Source organism: Pantherophis guttatus, chromosome 2, assembly GCF_059756535.1.
Source record: "Pantherophis guttatus breed Tessera chromosome 2, ASM5975653v1, whole genome shotgun sequence".
NCBI lineage: Eukaryota > Metazoa > Chordata > Lepidosauria > Squamata > Colubridae > Pantherophis > Pantherophis guttatus.
The window spans coordinates 254,136,683-254,153,424 of record NC_142064.1 but is presented as its reverse complement, the minus strand read 5'-3'; the positions used below and the strand labels follow the sequence as shown (position 1 = coordinate 254,153,424).

Sequence of the window (16,742 nt, the reverse complement as noted above, 5' to 3'; positions counted from 1 at the left end):
AATGTACTGGTAAAATAGAACAAATTCAACAATTACAACAATTATTGAGCATATTTATACTGGATGTTTTTGTGACTTCAGTGATCTGCAAAAGCTACTGTAATCCAAAATACAGAATAACAGAGATGGAAGGGATCTTGGAGGTCTTCTAGTCCAACCCCCTGCTCAAGAAGGAAACCCTATACCATTTCAGACAAATGGCTGACAAATCTCTTCTTGAAAACCTCCAGTGATGGAGCATCCACAACTTCGGGAGACAAGCCATTCCACTGATTAAAAACATCATACAGGTAATCCCCGGAATGTGGAAGGAATTGCTCCGTGTTCAAAGGCCTCATAGGTGTCTTTGAAGCATTTCAAAACAAAGCAAATTCCTCCATTTTTCAAACGCCTTATAGGTGCCTTTGGAGCATTTCAAAACAGAGGGATTTGCTCCATTTTCAATGGCCTCATAGGCGTCTTTGGGGCAGTTTCCATCAGGTCTACGTCTCAGAAAAAAAATGTCCTGGTTGTAGTGGAAAGGAGTTCGGGGGGAGGAGCAGGAGACAAGCACTGCAAACACTTTTTGGGCCGCGAATTAAAATTTCTGTGGTTCGTGATCTTGTGAGAGTTCAGGCACCCAGTCTCTGCAAAAGAGGATGAGTGCCTGAACTCATGTGATATTATTGCACTCAGGAGCTTCCATCAACTCTCCTTTCTCTCAAAAACAAAGTAACTGCGGCAGAGAAGAGACAGATTTGTAAAGCAAGTGAGTCCAGCATGGCAGGATGGGAGGGGGAAGCAGTTGTGGGGAGCAGGGGTCGGGGGGAATAGGGTGAATGTTGCAGACCTGCAGTCATTCATAAGGGTGAACAACTGCCATGGTGCTGCAACATTCATAATTTTGGTATTTGCTCGTAAACATTAGGGGGTGCTTATCTCATAACTTCAAACAGGTGCTAAATGAACGCTCATAACCCAGGAATTGGCTGTATACTCCTTGCAGATAGCTGGTCATTTGCATTCTCTTAGTGAGTCATTAAGGTCACCTGGAGGATTATCTGTGTCTTCAGGGTCACCTGAGTGGTGCAAATGGGTATGGAGCCTTGGTACTGTTGAAAGGACTGTATTGTAGACTGGGGATAGATGATGTCATATCCCTCCCCCTCTGTTGAGAGAGGGCTGCTCAGTTTTGACATAGATGGCCTCTTTGACCCCTCTTTCAAACCAGTGGTCCTCTCTGTCCAAAATGTGGACTTTACTGTCTTCAAAAGAGTGGCCTTTGTTTTTTAAATGAAGATGGACTGCTGAATCTAGTCCTGGTGGGTTTATTCTCCTATGTTGTGCCATGCGTTGATGAAGTGGTTGTTTTGTTTCCCCAATGTACAGATCTGCACATGGCGCACTGCATTATACTACATATACCATGTTGCTCAGTTTGTGTCTGGGTGTTTTATCCTTGGGGTGGACAAGCTTCTGCCTTAGTGTATTCTTGAGTTTGAAGTGTGCATGTATGTTGTATTGGCTGAAGATCCTCCTGAGCTTTTCCGATATTCCTGCAATGTATGGAATGACAATGTCGCTTCAATTATTGTTCTCTTCATTGTGTCAATGGTTCGACTGATGAACCCAACCAAAGCAAACACATTCGAGACCTTCAGATGTCTGAATGCGAAACTTTACTGAATACATCATTTCAGCACTGATGAAGGCAAAACCCACTCTACCTATTTCCTGCGCAAACCTATATCATTAAAATATGGATTTCCCCCTCACCCTATTAGTGCAGGTCATATTGTCCAATTGATTGTCATTATTTTGTTATGAGAAAAAGTCTCTGGTTTTGGCCAATGTGTCCTTGCATCTCACGGCTCTTCTTGAAGTCTGGAGCCTGCATTCCATCTCACCCTTCTCTCCTCACTAGTTCCTTGGCAAGTTGAGAAGCGATAAATGGTTGCAACAGTATAAGTGTGCTTTGAGCTTGACACTTTGTCTGTTATGGAGGAGCTCCTGTAGGGTCTTTTTTGAGATGTGATGAAGGCCCACTTGGGATAGTCACACGTTCTGAGGGCTTCCTTGATGTGTTTTAGTACTTTTTCTTTCCCCATCTTTGCTGGTAGGCAGGCCTTCAACTCAGTGGTGTATGTCAAAGCGTAAATCAGCTTCGATACTCCCCCTGGGGTAATTGTACTTGATTAGAGATGGATGGATCTTGTTTTTCCATGCTGTATACTTTAAAGAAAGAAAACCCAAAATATATTCTAAGAAACATTTTATTATAAAGAAATAAAACAAACTTACTAACTACATTGTTACCAGCTGTTTTATAACACAGATGGACAAAGGAAAAAAAAAAATCAGGAAGTTTCTTTCTTAAATCTGAACATGCGCAGTAGCTCAGAAATCACAAGACAGTCTTATCTCTATTGCTATAGAGACGTGATAAAGTTCTCTGGCAGACTACCGTAAGTCTTAGGATGGAAGCTCGGCTGACAAATACATAATGCAGTGACAGTGTAGGGTTCTGATGACTCCCATTTTGTGCTCCAGTGGGTGGTGGGAATAAAAATGTAAATATTGACCTGTGTATGGGGGTTTTCTGTAAACTTCAGTGTTAAGGCTTCTGTCTTCCTTAATGTGTACTGCACAGTCCAAGAAGGCCAGACTATTTTTCTTAACATCTTCCTATGGGAAGTTGATGTATCTGTCCACAGAGTTGATATCTTTAGTGAATGCTTCCAATTCCTGTGTTTTGATCTTGACCCAGATACTTATGTTTCATTAAACTTTGGCTAGTCAACTTTCAGGTTCTAGATACCATTGGTGGTTTAAATATAATCAATTCTCATCTAATAACAGAAATTAGAAATAGTTCTAACCCAACAAAACAGAGACAGGCTTCAGAGGATAATTAGAACTGCAGAAAAAACAATTATACCAAACTGCCTTCCATTGAGGACCTGTATACTGCACGAGTCAAAAAGAGGGCTGTGAAAATATTGACAGACCTCTCACATCCTGGACATAAACTGTTTCAACTCCTACCCTCAAAACAACGCTATAGAGCATTCTGCTAAACAAATAATTCCCTCAACGCTGTCAAACTATTCACTAAGTCTGCAATACTATTACTATTAATCTTCTCATTGTTCCTAACACGCATCTCCTCCCATTTATGACTGTATGACTGTAACTTGTTGCTGTATCCTTACGATTTATATTATTTCCTAATATGATTTGATTGCTTATTTGTATCCTATGACTATCATTAAGTGTTGTACCTTATGATTCTTAACGAATGTATCTTTTCTTTTTATGTACACTGAGAGCATATGCACCAAAGACAAATTCCTTGTGTGTCCAATCACACTTGGCCAATAAAGAATTATAATCTTCTAATCTAATCTAATCTTCTCATGTTTCATGTCACTTATGCTTGCCAAGCAAGACCTTTGTGTATCTGAGGGTATAAGCTGTACAGTTCTTTCTAGTATAAGAGATGCCTTCAAAAGGATGTTTTCTCTCTCTCTGTGTTTATTTAAGTATATTCCAGGTTTTCCTAGTCATGTGTCCTAAAGATTTTCCAAATTTGTTGGGCAAAAATCCTATAAACTCCAGACTTCATAATCAAGTTGATCCAGTGCCTCCTGGAGGCACATTGTTCGCTGATGTTCCCTGTGCTCTAAAGCTGGGAATAATTTTGGAAGGATTATTTTTGCAATGCTAATTTCTGCCCATGCAGATAGTAATTCCATATCCTTTGTGCAAGTTCCCAGTGTGGGGAGAAGGCTTCTGTGCATATGTAGATGGAAAATGAGCCAGTAGTACCATATGCTCCATGGAGAAACATGTTCTCTGCAGCCGACCAGAAAGTTGCAGCAAGACTGGATAACACAACTTCATCGAAATAGGGGAGCTCCTGGCTTGACCAGAATTTATCCAAATTTGATACTTGTCATGTGGACTTTAGCTATAATCCTGAGGATCCCTCTTCAGATCTTAGCTTAACAAACCCATTCTGTTCCCCAACTATTGTCCCTTCAGAAGAATTTTAAATTTCCCTGAGACGTCCGTGTGACATCACTGCTTCTCACTGTGTTATATTATTTGTGTATTAATTTCATCTCCCTTGTGCTCCTCCTATGTCATCTACCCAAAGTGTTACATGAAGAATGGCAGCTGAGTGGATGGGCCTGTTTTGTCCCAGTAGAAAACTGACTAGTTTCCCCTACTGCAGCCCAAGATTTAAATTTTGCTTTTGTGAGCAAAGTCTTGACAAGGTCTTTGCATTTCAGATCTGCTTCCTTCTCTAGGAAAAGCGGTATCTTTTATTTACATTACATTATTTGGCTTTATTATTACTTTTTTACATTACTATTTTAATATCCTTATTTTACATGAAGAAAATGGTCCAAAATAAACTGTAACTTTAATGTTAAAATTAAACCATATGCACCAAGACAAATTCCTTGTGTGTCCAATTACACTTGGCCAATAAAAAAATCTATTCTATTCCATTCCATTCCATTCCAAGATATGCAAATATCCTACTCCATATTTTACACAGTATCCTATTGAATATGTTATCCAAGCGATTACAAATAATAGCTAAATGTAAATTGACATTATTTTCTCAGTCAGGCAAAACTAGGTTCACGGATTTCCCTGTGAACACATGTGCACGTTGCAGTGTTTTATTTTCCTTTTGAAGCAACAAATAACATTCTTGAGTGTACAAGCTTTATGCTTTCAACAACAGTCAGCAGTATGCTATTTATTATGGTTACCCAGTATTAAAGATTTAGGGTCTTCAAATCTAGAAGCAAACCAATTGGAAACCATTTTTTCCTTTTCAAGGAACTGTCTTCCCTTACAGAGAGCAAAATTCAAACATTTTTCCACCTCTATGTAAAATAGATCTTTTTACCAGGCCATATTGTTATCAAAATAGAGTTTGTAGATGCTCATAATCTAACACCCCCCCCCAAAAATGAATTCCTACTCTGAAGAAATTGCAATCTGAAAAACCATACCAGGTGGTGCATTCATTTAATAAGAGACTGCATGCTGAGGAAAAAGAGACAGTGGTCATGCTTATGAGAATAATATATTTCCTGTTTGCAAAACAGCTTTTAAGACTGCCTTTTATTCTGACCAGAGTTAGTAGCTATCTTGTTTTCTGATACACAGGAAATAAGAACAGTCATTCCAAAATGTGTGGTTTGAGCCAATGCAGCAAATAATATCTCACTCCTCAAAGTTGAAGTATTTCAGTAACTAGGACCAAATAACTCTTTAGTGTCCCTTCATTACTGACAGAAAGATCTGAAAAACAGCTGCTTTAAGATGGCTGCCATAATGTGACCAATGCAGGGCTGGCCTCCTAAATCCAATATAGATTGTGTCAGAGGTAAAATTATATGGTTAAGCAGCCATAGCACATCCCCTTGTCTGGTGATCTCCGGTTACGTGAGGACTGCAGCTCTCAGAATATCCAATTAACAGAGGTTTTGTGCAAGCATCCTTAGCAAATGTAGTTTCTTTTGGGTTGATGGGGAGTAGCCCCACCTGTTGACTCTCCAGGCCTGGTAAGGACTTCTGTTTTGGATAAGAGTGTCACGTCGCTCTCACAACCAGAAGATAGTTCCCATTTAAGTTGTGTTGATGGTCTCACTTGCATGGAAGGCCGGCATATAGAGAGGTCAAGCCAGGGGTGAAATCTATTTACCTTCCTTACTGGTTCAGAAGTGCACGCACCACATGCGCGCACAGGCCCTCTGTGCATGCACAAAACCTGCGCATGCGCAGATGGTAAAAAAACACATTACTTCCTGGTTAAAATCAGGAAGTAATGACATCCGGGTGGGTGGGCGGAGCCTCGTGCCACCATCACTACTGGTTCTCCGAACCACCTGCCACAATCGCTACCGGTTCTCCCGATCCGGTCCGAACCAGAAGCATTTCACCCATGGGTCAAGCACCCCTGAACTGTAGACATGAACTCCTTCCCACATAATAAAAAGAAGACTTTAAGTAAAAATAAAGGGGTGGAGGCATAGGAGAGATTGTAAACCCTTTCACAAGTAAAAATAGGAGAATTTGAGGGCATTGGGTGTTTACGATTCCCAACCTTGTCTGAAATGGTATAGGGTATAGGTATTGGACTTAGAAGTCCTCCAAGGTCCCATCCAGCTCTATTCTGATTGATTGACAGCACAAAGATAGCAAAAGAAACTGCAAACGTTTCATCTTAGCTTCCTTTGTAAATTGGAACATTGCTTCTTAGCTTCGTTTGCACTGTTGCCTGGAAATCAACTACAGAAGAACTATAGACCCAGAGATTTTCCTCCTTTCACTGTATAACCACAACTGTATACTTAGATAGCACAGATCAACAACACTTCCGTTTGTCGTATGCAGGCGTATTAAGAATGTCTCACTTACACATAGTCCATCTATTTTGGGTTGCAGTTGACCATGGATGCTGACCTAGTTTATCAAAACATCAAGTCTTCTGAAGATCCCTCACCCAGAAGAAGAAGAGCAAAATTAGATGTTGTTCAACAGGCAGGTAAGTTCATTTATTTCAGGACAGCCTCTCAGACTGAGAAAAGCGACACATTTTCTGAAAAAGACTCCATTTCAGTTTTTGTAATAGCAGTGTAAGTGAAAATAGAAGCCCACGTAGCCAGTAGGGGTGCAGATGAGGATCCAGATTTAAGTTACTGCTTGACTGCAAAGATCCCTCAGTGACTTTAATCCAGTCACAATATTTCCTGCCTGAATTTCTCTCTGAGGATTTGTGACTGTGCAGATAACAGAGGGAGGTCCAGTATATTGTATATGCTGCGTTTAGATTGTAGAGGAGCACTATGATATCATGTAATAATGATCATAGTAAAAGAAGCAATTACACTATTCAAAATATTACACATAGAACTGGATCTGATTTATTGTATCTTCTCATATAGTAAACAGAAGAAAGCTCTTTGCATTAGATGTCTTGCAGTTGCCTTTGTTCCCAAGTAACCATACAAAAGTTAATCTCAGCTTGGAAACCTTGGTGTTCTCAGTGACACAGAGCATTGCAGACCTCAGTGCTTGCAAAAAAACTGGATATATTTCTCTACCATGCATGAAATAGAATAGAATAACAGAGTTGGAAGGGACCTTGGAGGTCTTCTAATCCAACCCCCTGCTTAGGCAGGAAACCCTATCCCATTTCAGGCAAATGTTGTCCAATCTCTTCTTAAAAACTTCCAGTGTTGGAGCATTCACAACTTCTGGAGGCAAGTTGTTCCACTGATTAATTGTTCTGTCAGGAAATTTCTCCTTAGTTCTAGGTTGCTTCTCCCCTTGATTAGTTTCCACCCATTGCTTCTTGTCCTGCCCTCAGATGCTTTGGAGAATAGCTTGACTCCCTCTTCTTTGTGGCAGCCCCTGAGATATTGGAACACTGCTATCATGTCTCCCCTAGTCCTTCTCTTCATTAAACTCAATTCCAGCAACCGTTCTTTATATGTTTTAACCTCCAGTCCCCTAATCATCTTTGTTGCTCTTCTCTGCATTCTTTCTAGAGTCTCAACATCTTTTTTACATCGTGGCGACCAAAACTGGATGCTGTAGTCCAAGTGTGGCCTTACCAAGGCATTATAAAGTGGTATTAACACTTCAGGTGATCTTGATTCTATCCCTCTGTTTATGCAGCCTAGAACTGTGTTGGCTTTTTTGGCGGCTGCTGCACACTGCTGGCTCATATCTAAATGGTTGTCCACTAGGACTCCAAGATCCATTTCACAGTTACTACTATTGAGCAAGGTACCACATATACTGTACCTGTGCACTTTGTTTTTCTTGCCTAAATGTAGAACTTTACGTTTTTCACCACTGAATTTCATTTTGTTAGATAGTTCAAGTCTGTCAAGATCCTTCTGTATCTGAAGCCTATATTCTGGAGTGTTGGCTATTCCTGCCAGCTTCGTGTCATCTGCAAATTTGATGAGTTCCCCATCTATCCTCTCATCCAAATCATTGATGAAAATGTTGAAGAGTACTGGGCCTAAAACAGAGCCTTGGGGTACCCCATTGCATACTCCATGTAGATGCAGTTCCATTGAGGACTACATGTTGAGTGTGGTTGGTCAGCCAGTTATGAATCCATCTGGTGGTGAGGCTGTCTAACCCACATTTTTCTATCTTATCAAGTACTAGGTTATGGTCTATTTGATCAAATGCCTTACTGAAGTCCAAGTAAATTATATCAACAGCATTCTTCTGGTCCACTAGTTTTGTCACTTTGTCAAAGAATGCAATAAGATTAGTCAGGCATGATCTGTTTTTAACAAGCCCATGTTGGCTTTTGGTTATTACTTGGTTTGCTTCTAGGTATTCGGTGATTCATGAATCTTTTCCAGAATCTTCCCTGGTATTGAGTCAGGCTGATAGGTCTGTAGTTTCCTGGATCTATTTTTTTTCCCCTTTTTTGAAGATGGGAACTACATCAGCTCTTTTCCAATCCTCTGGCAGTTCCCCTGTGCTCCAGGATCTTTGAAAGATATAGTTCAGTGGTTCTGAGATCTCGTCTGCCAGTTCCTTCAGAACCTTGGGGTATAATCCATCTGGTCCTGGTGATTTGAACTCGTCTAGGGTAGACAGGTGTTCACTTATCATTTTGTTCCCTATTTTAATTTGTGTTCCTAATCTGTTTTTTACGGTGGTGTTTTTGATAGGCTGGACTGTTTTTTCCCATTGTGTAAAGACAGACGCAAAAAACAAGTTAAGTAGTTCTGCTTTCTTCCTGTTGCTTGTCACCTTCTTGCCACTTTCTAACACCAATGGCCCAATTGTTTCCTTGACATTTTTCTTGTTTTTAACATGTTGAAAGAAGCTTTTTTTGGTTATTTTTTACTTTTGTCGCAAGCCTTAGTTCATTATGAGCCTCAGCTTTCCTCACTTCATCTTTGCAGGCTTGGGCTATTTGCTGATATTCTGCCTTAGTTATGTGTCCCTCTCTTTCCACTTTTTATATTTGTCCTTTTTGTGAAGGTTCATTGGCAATGTGTATCTTTAAAAATCTTGTAAGAATCCAATGGAGCTAGGTATCAAGTGCTATTTGAAAAGAATTATTCTGTGTTCATCTGCTTTGTGCTAAGAGATATGCATATTTTTTTCTCTTGTGGTTTTACAGATAAAATTCCAAGAGCTGCCAGCTATTCCCGCTAAAGATTTACATGCCTGGAGCTGTACATTGTTCTGAATGTCTGTTTGTTCATCCACTCACATCTATCTCTTGCAGGATCTTTGCTCAAAAGGCCATACAATAGGGATCTTCCTCTCTATGTTCTTCTGAGCCCCTTTTTGTTCTTTTTTCTTTAATCTCTGTCAGTTCTCTGCTACTTTTATTATAATTATTTCATGTGTGTTGTACAGTTATGTATTATGTGTGTTAATAAGACCATGTTATTTGGGAGCCACTTATCTCCCAAAGTTTCTGCCTCTCCAGTAAGAATGGATGTACTTCAGATCCCTTGAATTTAATATAAGGAGGTGAAAATTTACTTGATAAAGGCTTGGAATATCATGTGTCAAATGCTGGGAACTGTTTTTGCTTGAATTTTGCAGACCACCGATTATGCCCTCATTGGCATTGGATTTTGCTGTGGCTTTCCTGTGCTGGGAATGTTCTCTTGGTGGTGGCCATGATACTGATAGGAGTTCATGGTGAGTATTTTAGGAGCAGAGCAGTGGTGGGTTGCTCCCGGTTCGGCCCGGTTCAGCCAAGCTGGTAGTGGTGACGATGTGACATCACCGAACCGGTTCTCTTTGATTGGGAGCTGGGGCCTCCCACCTGCCCCCGCATTATTCCTACCTTTATTTCTCCTTTTTTAGCCAAGCTGATAGGTGCGGTGATTGTGTGCAAAGCGCGTGCGCAAAGAGAATCGGTGGTAACACTGGTTGGAACCCACCACTGGAGCAGAGAGCATGATAAGATTCCATAAATAAGAATCAAATGTACTGAGCCTTTTAATCAAAGATTAAAATCATCACTTCTCATAGAAGTGTAGCCAAAGCAGCTTTGTTAAAAAAGAATATTTGTAGCTCAGAGTTGAAATGAGGGATCGTTGCTCATTGAGGAAATGAGGGATCGTTCCTCATTGAGGAAATGCTCTCTGAGTTTGGTTGTTTTGTTGCAGAAGTTTCATTACCCAGGCCAGGTCATGGGTAAGGCATTTGATAAAGTAGACCACAACCCACTACTTGATAAGATTAAAAAAATGTGGTTTAGACAGCATCACCACTAGATGGATTAGTAAGTAGCTGACAAATCTCATGCAATATGTAGTCTTTAATGGAACTGAATCTATGTACAGGGAAGTAAGCAGTGGGGTGCCCCAAGTCACAAATGGAATAGGGTCTCCTGAGCAGGGTGGGTTTCACTTACCTTTGCTACCAGTTCGCTCGTGCACGTGTGCTTGCTTAGCTCACAGAGCACAGCGTATTTGATGACGTCTGGGGAGGTGGGCGCAGGCTCCCACCGCCGCTGCTACCGGTTTGCCCGAACCAGGGTGAACCGGTAGCAACCCACCACTGTTCCCGAGCGAGCAGGAGGTTGGACTAGAAGACCTCCAAGGTCTCTTCCAACTCTGTTATTCCATTATTCTGTTTAAAAGAGAAAAGGGAAAAACAAGAATCAAAATCTATGTGCTGAAAATAAACCCGAGTTCATTTTATACCTGAAAAGGAATGAACAGGATTGTGAGGTTTGTATGAGAAAGGAAGTTGGTCTGTTGCAATCCTGAAGAATGGGGCACGTTACTAATCAGGTAATCCCTGTTTAGAGACTGCTTTGTTTAGTGATCGTCCTCAGTTAGGAAAGTGATGAAAAATCAATTCTCATATTGGTGCAGAACTTATTGGTACAGCATCAGAGATACTGTACAGTTCTAATTATTTAATTGTACTGTAATTTTGGTTAATTCTTTTATAGGCCTGGGATGCAGTTCCTCAACACCACTAAACAGAAGCCCACAAAACCCAGAGGAAATTACTAGAATTTCAAATACACATCAGCGCAATCACCTTGAAAGTAAAACAAATAGTCAATTACAAGCATTCAGGTCTTGTCTAAGGCAGCATTTGTGTGAGACTACAAATGCATTTACAGGTAATATCTATTTTGAGCTCAAACCTTCCTGTGACCCATGTTATAATTTATCAGAAATTATTATCCCGCAATATGTCTGTCATTTTCTTTCATCATGACCATATTTTCTACTTTTCCCCTGAACTTTTAATAGATCTTTGTGCTTGTCCTGCCTCTTTCTCAGAACTATCTACTTCAAGTAGAGTAGGATCTACTGACAATTAAAAAGGTAAAGGTTCCCCTTGCATATATGTGCTAGTCATTCCTGACTCTAGGGGACAGTGCTCATCTCCGTTTCAAAGCCAAAGAGCCAGCGGTATCCGAAGACATCTCCGTGGTCATGTGGCTGGCATGACTAAATGCCATAAGGTGCACGGAACGCTGTTACCTTCCCATCAAAGGTGGTCCCTATTTTTCTACTTGCATTTTTTTTTACGTGCTTTCGAACTGCTAGGTTGGCAGAAGCTGGGACAAGTAATGGGAGCTCATCCCGTTACGCGGCACTAGGGATTCAAACCACTGAACTGCCGACCCTTTGATCGACAAACTCAGTGTCTTAGCCACTGAGCTACTGCATCCCTTCTTAACTGACAATTAACTGACAATTAGGCAGTGATAAACTGCTAAGCCTTGAGGGAGTCACCAAACACAGAAAGAGAAACAGGGAGAGAAATCTCATGGTTCTTTTGATGCAGTTCAAAGGCCAGGATTCTGAAGATGAAATGGAGGGTAGGGCTTAAATTGCTTTCTAGCCCCACAGAGCAGGCCCAGTGGTTAGGGATCCCCATGCCTACAGGCACACTAAGCCATGGACTTCAGACCCCTTTAACCACCTCACAGTTGTAAATAGGCCCAATGATTTCTCATTTAAAATGCAAACCTATTCAAAGTGATACTAAAATTGAATGAATAAATGACCCTAACCAATAAAAATGATCATGTTTTTAAATGGGATCCTCTCTCACCTTTCAAAATAGCATTATTGTAAAGGGCTTGAAAAACACCAGTACACTTGATTACAAATCCTTTCTTTACTCTTCTGTATTCTTTATTGGCCAAGTGTGATTGGACACACAAGGAATTTGTCTCTGGGGCATAAGCTCTCAGTGTACATATAAACAACCAGGTGATAGGTCATAGATCAGAGGTGGGTTTCAGCAGGTTCTGACCAGTTCTGGAGAACCGGTAGCGGAACTTTTGAATAGTTTGGAGAACCGGTAGTAAAAATTCTGACTGGCCCTACCCCCGTCTATTCTCTGCCTCTGCCCAGCTGATCGGGAGGAAATGGGGATTTTGCAGTAACCTTCTACTAGATTGGGGAGGGAATGGAGGTTTTATAGTATCCTTCCCCTGCCACGCCCACCAAGCCACACCCTCAGAACCGGTAGTAAAAAAATTTGAAACCCACCACTGGTCTGTTCGGCTCTCATCGTTCGACCTTGAGGTGTAAGACGGTGCACATGAATTCCTCAACTCCTTCCCAGCCACCCATAACTTCCAATCATTCCTCCTCCCTCTCTGTTGTCTGGCTGCTAGCTAAAGTGCAGAGCAAATCGCCTTGATAGGAAGGCAGGCAGGTTGCAGTTATTTCTTTCTGCAGTCCTAACTATCCGTTGAAGTCTGTACCTGTCCTGTTTGGTTGCTGTGACAAGCCAGACAGTTATTGGGGTACAAAGGCAGACTCAATAATGTGAATTTTAAAAAGATTTATTTACCTTTCTTAGAGAATGCATCCTGCAATGTGTGTCCTAGGACGTGGCTTCTGTACGAGGATAAATGCTACTGGTTTTCTACTTCAATCTTGTCCTGGAAACAAAGCGGCAGGGACTGTGCAGCAAAACGATCTCAGCTGTTAGTGATTTCTAATACAAGAGAGCAGGTAAAAGAATTTGTTGCAGGAGAAGAATCCATTACTTTCTGACTTTTTCTATTTTTCATTTCAAATTAGCAAGATTGCAGTAGCCGGGCTAGGGTTTTCCAGCAGGCTTCAGGTGATACTTCAGAGAAAGTGGCATCAGCCAAGTGAATACATACTAGGGACTTTCTCTCATGATTGTTTCTATTGATCTTTGATGCTTAGTTGTCATCTATTCCATCCTTTTCTACTTGAAGGATAAACAAATGGGGCAAAGTACCCCACTGCATCAGAGGCACAATTCATTTGGAGGAACTTAACACAACTTCAGTAATAGGACATGATTAGGGATTCCAACAGTCATCCTTGTAATAAAAATCAAATGATATTTTATAGAAATTTGTCCAGGACATAATCAAGGATAAGAGTACATGGATTGGGCTCACAGTCAAATTGCCAGAGGAGAAGTGGATGTGGGACAATGGCTCACCATTAAACCAAATGCTGTGAGTATTCAATACCCATGGAAGGAATCTTTTGGATGTAGTATTCTTTGCAGAACAAAGTAAAAGAGAGAGAGATATATATGTATGGATAGTATAGATATTAAATGTCTCTAGTCTATTTCTATGGAGTCCAGAAGCATTTTAAAGAAATTATAATGTCAGCTTTTATTTCATCAGTGAAAAAACTACTTCAATCATTGAAAAACCCATGTTTAAGACAGGTTCTGTGGCTTTATTTCATTATTTTTGGCTTTCAGCTACTGTTAGAAATTCTTTCTTTTTTCATTCACATCACATACTGCCTAATTCCTAATCACTTGGGGAGGGGCCACACAACTGCTGACAAGAGCTGAGGTGGCGCAGTGGTTAGAGTGCTGTATTGCAGCTACTTCAGCTGAGTGCTAGATCAGCAGATCAAATCTCACCGGCTCAAGGTTGACTCAGCCTTCCATCCTTCCGAGGTGGGTAAAATGAGGACCCAGATTGTTGGGGGTAATGTGCTATTTAGTATACTGTCGATTGTTGTAAGCCACCCAGAGTCCTCGGAGAGTAGGCGGCATAGAAATATTATTATTAATAATAATAATAAAAAAAAATTACTCGGAGAGGAGGCACACAAATACAAACCCTTTTTTAGAAAATACCCTTTTTTAAAATGAAAGAATAGACTGGAATAAAAAAATAAAAGACATCAAAGATGACAAAAATTTCCAGGAACAAAAAAGAAACTATGGGAAAGTACCAGTACAGGTAGTTGTCAACTAACAACCATAATGGAGGCTGTCCATTATGGTTGGAAGTCATGATGGCCATTGAGTGAAACATCCACATGATCACATTACTTACAACTCCACATTCCTGCTCTTCCCTACACTGTCATTAAACAAATGCATGGGTCATTAAGTGGAGCATGGGGTACCTCGAGGGTCATGGGGAGGCCCTGAGAGACATAGTGGAAGGACTGCTCTGAGCACCCAAAGCCTGCTCCGCCATCTGAGACACCCCATACTCCACTTCCTGTCCCTTGGGGTCTATGCAGGCCTTGCTCCTGCTTCCCACCCCACCAGACCTCACACCCTCCTCCTCATAGGTTTCTCTCTGTGTGTGTATGTGTGTGTGTATGTGAGAGAGACAAAGAGGGGGGAGAGGGTTGTAGAAGGCAGGTGTTTCTGTTGATAAACAGGTGGCATTAGTTTACCGTTTCCCAAACTGAAAGTACTTTTTCTTTCCCTTCATAGATCTCAACCCTTAATGGCTGACTGCGGTATTATAGGAAAGAAAGGAATTGCCTCTGATATCTGCAGTGCAGAGCTTCACTGGATTTGTCAGAAACTCTCTGTATTCATTTGAGGAATTGCATGCAGAATTAAAAACAAGCATGTCAAATGAAAAAGAAATCTTTAGAGATGTTGTAGTAGTTGTTGTTTTTTTGTTTATACATTTTTTTCTTTAACCAACATAAGTGCTTATTAGAACAGTGTATTGTCTGAGTCAGTTTGGTTAAACACACTGATATTAATAATAATGTTGCTAGTGATAATCAATGATAATCATGATAGTAATATATTCTTTGTTTAAACATAATAATAATCAATCATAATAATATATTTATTTATTATTATTTATTAGTTCAATTTATATGCCACCCTCCTCCGAAGACTCAGGGCGGCTTACAATACACTTCTAGCAATAGCCTTCATTCTTTTCTATATACATGCTTATTAGGGCTTTTGGCCCCCCCATAAGCGGTGTTTCTACAAAGTCAGCTTATTGCCCCCACAATCCGGGTCCTCAATTTACCTACCTCAGAAAGATGGAAGGCTGAGTCAACCTTGAGCCTGGTGAGATTTGAATTCGCACTAATTGCAGGCAGCTGGCAGCTAAGTGCTACATAACAGCACTTAGTCCGCTGCACCACCAAGGCATATTGTTTACATATATAATTTTAATCTTTCATCATTTACTTGTACATATTGGTAATCTTTTTATTTTATGATGTTGTAGTTGTTTTTACTGCCTCTATTTTTATGCCTCCCACAACATCTCCATTTTCAGATTTATAATTTCCATTTTTCTTATTCTTCCCCTGTTAATTACTGAGGCAGAAAAAGCTTGTTTGTGGACAGGCCCATAAAATCAGGTTAGAAACACTGGACTGTAATTCCCCATCAGTCCTCCCAATTGGCTAGCCATGAAAACTAGGATTCTTAGTTATTGTCTTCCACTTAATTATTGTCCTCCTCCATTATAAAAAAGTCAAGTCCTTGACTTACAACCATTTGTTTAACAACTATTTGAAGTTACAACATTGTTGAAGAAAGAATAGAATAGAATAGAACAGAACAGAACAGAACAGAACAGAACAGAACAGAACAGAACAGAATAGAATAGAATAGAATAGAATAGAATAGAATTTTATTGGCCAAGTGTGATTGGACACAAAAGGAATTTGACTTGGTGCATACACTCTCAGTGTACATAAAAGAAAAGATGCATTCGTCAAGAATCATAAGGTACAACACTTAATGGGGAACAGATAAGCAATCAAATCATATTAGGAAACAGTCAATATAAATCGTAAGGATACAAGCAACAAAGTTACAGTCATACAGTCATTAGTGGGAGGAGATGGGTGATAGGAACGATGAGAAGATTAATAGTAGTGCAGACTTAGTAAATAGTTTGACAGTGTTGAGGGAATTGTTTGTTTAGCAGAGTGATGGCGTTCCAGAAAAACCTGTTCTTGTGTCTAGTTGTTCTGGTGTGCAGTGTTCTATAGTGTCGTTTTGAGGGTAGGAGTTGAAATAGTTTATGTCCAGGATGTGAGGGGTCTATAAATATTTTCACAGCCCTCTTTTTGACTCGTGCAGTATACAGGTCCTCAATAGTTATCCTCTGAAGTCTGTGTCTGTCTTGTTGGGTTGCAGAGCCAAACCAGACAGTTATGGAGGTGCAGATGACTGACTCAATAATTCCTCTGTAGAACTGAATCAGCAGCTCCTTGGGCAGTTTGAGCTTTCTGAGTTGGCGCAGAAAGAACATTCTTTGTTGTGCTTTTTTGATGACGTTTTTGATGTTAGCTGTCCATTTTAGATCTTGCGGTATGGTAGAACCTAGAAATGTGAAGGTCTCTACTGTTGATACTGTGTTGTCTAGTATTGTAAGAGATAGAAGTATGGAAGGGTTTCTCCTAAAGTTTACCACCATTTCTACGGTTTTGAGTGTGTTCAGTTCCAGATTCTTCCAGTCTCACCACGAG

At 40.4% G+C, this 16,742-nt stretch overlaps 1 protein-coding gene across 1 annotated transcript; it reads left to right on the top strand.

Moving 5' to 3' along the window:
- Positions 1-6,428: 6,428 nt before the first annotated feature.
- On the top strand, positions 6,429-14,888 carry LOC117668062 (killer cell lectin-like receptor subfamily B member 1B allele C). The gene is made up of 6 exons (XM_034421755.2): positions 6,429-6,550; positions 9,601-9,699; positions 10,967-11,143; positions 12,847-13,001; positions 13,374-13,483; positions 14,722-14,888. The coding sequence occupies exons 1-6, from the start codon at positions 6,457-6,459 to the stop codon at positions 14,831-14,833; spliced, it is 747 nt and encodes a 248-aa protein (XP_034277646.2). The 5' UTR covers positions 6,429-6,456; the 3' UTR covers positions 14,834-14,888.
- The last annotated feature ends 1,854 nt before the right edge of the window (positions 14,889-16,742 follow it).